Source organism: Pyxicephalus adspersus, chromosome 3 (assembly GCF_032062135.1).
Source record: "Pyxicephalus adspersus chromosome 3, UCB_Pads_2.0, whole genome shotgun sequence".
NCBI lineage: Eukaryota > Metazoa > Chordata > Amphibia > Anura > Pyxicephalidae > Pyxicephalus > Pyxicephalus adspersus.
The window spans coordinates 8,313,879-8,320,579 of NC_092860.1; the positions used below are offsets into that span (position 1 = coordinate 8,313,879).

At 41.2% G+C, this 6,701-nt stretch overlaps 1 protein-coding gene across 2 annotated transcripts in view; it reads left to right on the forward strand.

Moving 5' to 3' along the window:
• TTYH2 (tweety family member 2) overlaps nt 1-6,701 on the forward strand; it is a gene marked incomplete at its 3' end in the record, with an annotated part of 47,474 nt that overhangs the window by 20,768 nt on the left and 20,005 nt on the right. The window contains 4 exon segments of one of the 2 annotated variants that reach the window (XM_072403476.1): nt 1,857-1,953; nt 2,118-2,338; nt 2,615-2,710; nt 5,058-5,130. In XM_072403476.1, the coding sequence (XP_072259577.1) occupies nt 2,139-2,338; nt 2,615-2,710; nt 5,058-5,130 (369 nt within the window). In that variant the 5' untranslated portion in view covers nt 1,857-1,953; nt 2,118-2,138. 2 annotated transcript variants of the gene reach the window in all.

A 6,701-nucleotide genomic window follows, 5' to 3' on the forward strand; every position in this document is an offset into this window, starting at 1 on the left:
TTCTTCTGTTTCTGTTCCATCTAACAGTTTTCTCATCCAAAGTTTGATTCAAATAGTTGGCAATCTTTTTTTTTTTTTGCATGACATCATTATTTATTTTTAAAGTAGGATAAAGCTTTTCTGAACCAAAGAATCGAACAGTCCAAAAATGGCTGCATTTATATTTTTCTTTTTACCTATCAATCCTGCCGATAACAAATTTCCTGTGCTAACGTGGCAATATGTAGTTGCTGGACTGTATCTGTACTGTATGGTTGTCCATGTAGCACAGGACTACAATATCCTCCCCCTCTTCTGTTCTGCAAACTATCTCTCTCTATTGGCCTGATTTATTAAAGCTCTCCAAGCCTGGAGAGGATACACTTTGGTCAGTGGACCTGGGAGATCTATTAAACTTGGACTAAATTTCCTAAAAGTCACTTGCTATTTGTTAGCTAACTTTTCCATCCTGAACCAGATACATTTCAGGTTTCTTGGATCACCCAGGTTCACTAATGAAATTGTATCCAGCCTTTGGCGAGCTTTAATAAATCAGGCCCAATGTCTCTCTCTCTCAACTTTCTTTTTCTCTCTTTTTCTATATATGTATCTTTATCTCTCATACTCCCATTGTCTCCTCTTCTTTCACCTATGTTCTCCCCTTCCCTCTTTTTCTTCATTTCTCCTACAACTTTTACTTCTCTCATCCCCTTTCTCCTATGTTATTATATTGTTCATCTCTTCTCTCCTCTCTGCTTTGCAATATATATATATCTCTCCTCTCTACCTTCCATTGAATTGCTCCCCTCCTTTCTCACATTTATCATCCTTTTCTTCTCCCCTTTTCTGTTTTCTTCCCCTGTGTTCCCTGCTCTCTTTTTACCATCTTTCTTCTTTTCTTTCACCATTTGAGGAGCTTTCCCTTCTCTCCTCTCCCTTTTATTATATTGCTCATCTCCCCCCTCTCTCTTTCATTTATTTGCTTTACTCATTTCCTTTATCAGCTCATCGTCCCTTTACTTCTCTCTTCTTCTTTCCTATCCTCCATTCTCCCCTTCCCTCTTTTTCTTCTTTTCCCATGCAATTGGAGCAACTTTCCCTCCTCTCCTCCTCTCTTTTATTATATTGCTCTTCTCTTCAATCCTTTCCCCCTCTATTCTCTGTTTTGCAATATATAGCTCCTCTCACCCTTTCATTTTATTACTTTCTGTTCTAGCTTTCATCATCCTTTTTCTTTTTTTGCTCTCCTCCTCTTTCACCATTTGAGCAACTTTTGCTTCTCTCCTCCTTCCCTTCTAATATATTGCTCATCTCTTCTCTCCTCTTTTCTTTCCCCTCTCTGCCTTGATATACACTCGTATATATCCTCTTTCCCTTTTATTTAAATGCTTTACGTCTTTTCTTTCTCGCTTTCATAATCCTTTTCTTCCCTCCTCTTTTCGCTCTTTTGATTATTTTTCTTTTCTTTCACCATTTGAGCAACTTTCACTTTTCTCCTTTCTTCTCCCTCTTTTAATATATTGCTCATTTCCCAACTTTTCTCCTCTTCCCATTACTATATATAACTCCTTACTTCTTTCTCTTTCATTTATTTGCTTTACTCCTTTCCTGGTTTCATTATCCTTTCCTCTGTTTTATTTTCTTTTTTTATTTCTCTCTCTCCATTTCATTTCGACCTTTACTTCTCTCTTCCTTACATTTTTTTCTCGGTTACATCATGTCTCTTTTCACCATCCCTTACACCATCTTTCTTCCCTTCTGTACATTTTCATCATCGTCCTTTCTCTCGCTTCTCCTTTACTCACTTTCTTTTTTCATATTTCCCCTCTACCTCTTGGAAACATTTTCATTCTGCATTGCCTACTTTAGATGATCAGAAGCGCTTATCACCACCCCTTTACGTCTCGGTTCTCACAGGTAGCACTTGAAACAATCGCAATCTGATGGGCCATCTATTCCTCCAGCCTTCCCTAGGTGATAACATAGACATATATATTTATAACTGAGAGGAGCATATTTGCACATAAAGAGAACCTGTCGTCAGCGAGTTAACACTGCTTTGATTTAAATCTGCATAGCTTGGTTGTTGTCAGTGCTGTCTTGTAAACCTTCCTGTCTGTCCTTTATTTTACCAACAGGTGTCTGGTACAACTTACAAGATGAAGGAGAGTCTGGATCAGCACCTGCTGCGGCTAAATGAGATATTTGCCACCCATGGGGACTATGTGCAGACCTTGCGATTCATGCAGATCATGGCTAATAGTGTTGTATCTCAGCTTAGCAGTCTTCCCAACTTCCAAGAGACAAGCGGGCAGCTTTCGGCTGCAGCAAGGCAGGTCAGCTTCATCGAGTACTACAGGTGAGGGGAACCTTTTGTCATGGGTGGGGAATTGTATGATTACCAAATTCACAATTTGGAAACAAATTTGCTGAATATTGCAGCAGATGCACACAGTTGCAGTTGTGCATGGTTGACCAGAGCTTTGGCACCCTTGCATGATAAATGTATACTATGGGCTCCAGCAACTCATTGCAGGGTATAGGTAAATATGCAAAGAGCACAATTATTAGTTTATTGCATAGTGCCAGGACTAGATGTGTTATAAATAGAAGTTTTTCATCTCTTATGTTACAGGTGGCTCTCTTACCTCCTCCTTTTCATCTTTGACCTGGTCGTCTGTCTTGTCACATGTTTGGGACTTGCAAAACGATCCAAATGTCTGCTTGTCACGTGAGTATATCAAGGGCTGGAACAAAATCCATGACTGAAATATGTTATGGGGTAACTAAACCCAAGAACAAAAAAATAAAATATATTGCAACTTACCTGACCTCAGATGTGGCGGCTGCATTGGACATCTTTTTTCAGGTTAGGTACATTTTGAACAATGTATAACAATTGTAGCATCATTGTCATTTCCTCTATTAAGTGATGATTAGCCTGGAGCTGTAAGGCAAGGCCACCTTCTGTAGTGTAACTGCAGTCTCTAACCATCTCCTATACAATCCCTGCAGTCTCTTACCATCTCCCATACAATGTCTGTGGTTTCTAACCATTTCCTAAACAATGTTTGCAGTCTCTGACTATCTCCTGTGCAATATCTACAGTCTCTGATGGTCTCCTGTACGATGTCTGCAGTCTCTGACTATCTCCTGTACAATATATGCAGTCTCTGACGGTCTCCCGTACAATGTCTGCAGTCTCTGACCATCTCCCGTACTGTACAATGTCTGCAGTCTCTGACCATCTCCTGTACAATGTCTGCAGTCTCTGACCAGAAGGTTAACCACCACTGGTCAACACTTAGGTCTTTTAAGGTCAAGGCCCTTCATTGTATTACTGCTGAAAAGTGGTACTTTTGCTCACTTTTTTAAATTAATAATAAAGAGTTCATCCTTATTATTTTTACATTATCTTTATTTGAATTCAAATAAGAATTTCCTCCAATGCCCCACGGTAATCTGCCATGGGCCAGACGGTGCAATTTCCATTCCAGCCATTGGTTTTATCTAACCCAGATCAATACCCATGCTAGTGCAATTTTCCATAAAGACCAACCAAATTTTACTAAAGCCTAATGAATTTTAATCACGTTAGAGCTCCCTTGTTGGAAAGGTCTTTGGCCATGACCCAAAGACGACCTATTGGGAATAAAGTCATCAGGCTTTACCTAGTTTCAGAATTTGTTTTCCAACAAGCTCATATAGGTGTAAGGGTCATGGCTCCACATAAATGTTCTCTATATGTGTGTCTGTGTTTTATTTTTTCACATGCTTGCACACAGTTATATATAAATCTTTCGCCACCCTTCAGCTCCTCTTTTCTTCTCCATGCTGTAATCACATTTGTAAAGACACACAACATCTATATATAGAGGTTAAGCCAATTAAAACACAACTCCTTGAGTGCCTTAGCTGTGTAATGTGTTGCAGTTAAGTAATTGCATTGGCTGGGCTGCCTTTATATGATGATAATTGGCTTGTTACAGCGCAGTGCTGGAAGCCTTTTGTATCTCCTAGAAGAAGGGAAAACAAGTAAGCAGACGGGCAGATAAAGGGATTGAAGCTTTCCATCTGTTGGACCCTCCTGGGATGCTCTGATTACAGGTTCCTGCATCTCACCGCCTCCTCCTGGCGCACCCATTGATTTCAGATCGTCTTCTTTGGGATGGAGGAGAGGGTACCAGGGAGGAGATGGAAACTAATTGCCAAGGAGCCAGAGGTCTGCAGCGGACATGAATAATACAATAGCGGGATAGGGCCGGGCTGTGTGTGTGCTGGACTTACACCATACAGATGAGACCATGTGTACAGAGTTGGAAGCATTCCTTACTTTTGCAAAGGAAGATTGGGGGTTAAATCCAAATCTGCCAGCTAGAAGCAAGAATAAATTAACATACTCTTGATAGATATATCAATTCAAAGAGTTGTCTATCCAGGGCAAAATGTCAGAATCACCCCAATGCAAACCAATATCCATTTACGCTTATCTTTTCTTTGCTCCCCTACTATTCCTTGCCATGCTCAATTCCTGTGCTCCCATGCCATTCCTTGCCACCCTCCTTTCGTTTGCTCCCATGCCCCAGCCATCATAAAAATGTATAGGGTAGCATTATTAATAATGATATTATTAATAAACAGGATTTATAAAGCGCCAATATATTACACAGCGCTGTACAATAAATAGGGGTTGCAATTGACAAACAAATACAGACAGTGATACAGGAGGAGAGGACCCTGCCCCGAAGAGCTTACAATCTAGGAGGTGGGACTGATCACATGGGGTACTTTTTACCACCTATTCCTTCCCCAGCAAGTTCAACTTTCAGGAAGGCTAACAGGATGGAAATGATTCTCGTTGGGCATTCCCAGTGTGGCAAAGTAGCTGAAACCCTTTGTAGATTTTGGTTGGACAATCTCCCCATACAATACCCATACGTCCTGATGGGAATCACTCCTTACCGCACCTCAACCTGGCTCCATTAATAATGAGGCCTCGTATATCCAAAGCAAACAAGATCATCCTTGGTGTCTGTGATGTTTTTGAAACGGCTGAAACTTTTTTCTTTTTATTCCAGGATGCTGCTGTTTGGACTGCTGACAATGCTGCTAAGCTGGACGTCCCTGGCGCTTGACACTTCCTCTGCCATAGTAAGTTTGCCGTTCCTTTGTATATATGTCCTTTGATTTATTCTGTAAGACTGTGCAGGATGAAGGGATAAATGACCCATCGTAGTTTTCTACTTTTTGCTATTCCTATTGCATCTCAGTGCTGCTGACCTCTTGCAGTCTGTTTGTAGTCGGTCTGCATGCACTCCAGCATCAGCTTCATGATCATTGCATGCTGGGACAACCTAAAACTGCAGAATTTCAGGATATTCTTTAAACAAAGCCGAGATTTTAAATAATGATATAATTCAATTCCTAAATGTCTGGAAATAAGGCAGCTGAAGAGGATAGCATGTCACCAAAGCCCTTTGCTATTAAATGTCTCAGCTGCTCCTGCTGATGCGTCTTCCCTGCCCACCCCTTTCCCCCCAGAGCGCAGCGTCTCTTTGTGCTGCGTCCCACGGTGTCGCAGGGTCAGCGTCTGATGGCGGAGATTCACTTTATCCTCCCAGTAGTCTCCCTGGGGCATTTTAAATAGATTACAACTCGTCCATTTAATTCACGTTGCCCACTTACTTGTCCTTGATGGTAATTGACTGCTTGTCATTGTCAGCACAGGACCCCCATCTGGTATATCACAATGTATAATGGAAATTGCAAAGTATCAAGAATCATTAAAGAGGTGCTTAATGTAGGAAAATTCAAGAGCAAAAATGAAATAAATTGCAATTTACTAGTCCTTGGATGTGGTGTCTGCATTTGTGTAATTTCTCCCGATGCTTCCAGTTGGATACATCATGTCCTCAAGTGACAACGACCATTCGCCACTGTGCCTATAGATAACAAGCGTTGTCATCCTATCATCATCACCCCCTTCTATCATCTCAAAAACATAGGGGTAAGGAGTCCTTATCCTAGGGTGACAGCGTTCTTTCTCTTTATTATACCTACAGAGCAGTAGCGTTGTCTCCCTAGGACATGAAGGGTTATGGCTACTCATGGCTTCACATCTTCATACCATAATGTATTAATTACATTTTATTAATAAAATTGCTTTCCATTTTTAATTAATTGCTACATCCTGGAGCTGCTGATCTCTTGCTGTTGTATTGCTCCTTGCTATCTATATGCATTCCAGCATGGCTTTTTTAGAGCTGGTTTCCTGATGGTGACAACAGTGCACCATGCCTTTGTAATATGTGCCAAACCAGCCACTTATAGACATGAAATGAATCTCTTGTGACGACCCGCGTTCAGGCATTTCCTGTGATTTAGGTGATACCGATTCTTGAAAAAATATCCCATGTGCTCTCTTTAACTTCTTCTCTTCAACCACTACATTCAGATTTATGGTGCATACAGTGCGTGCCAAATAATACCTATACCTATAAAAGCAAACCATCCGATTTTTATATCCGTCTCTCATCCTCCTATATGGGTATGTTCTCTGAGATATGGTTAGAGGTAGATAAATGAGATTTATTGTGGGCCCCATCTGTGCTCTGGGCAATCCCGTGTGCCTCTGAGTGGATTGTGTCACCCCAGGGCCGCACATCGCGTGCCGTTATTGCACTAATTGAACCCCCCTGCGTGCTGCTACCTCGGCAAGGACC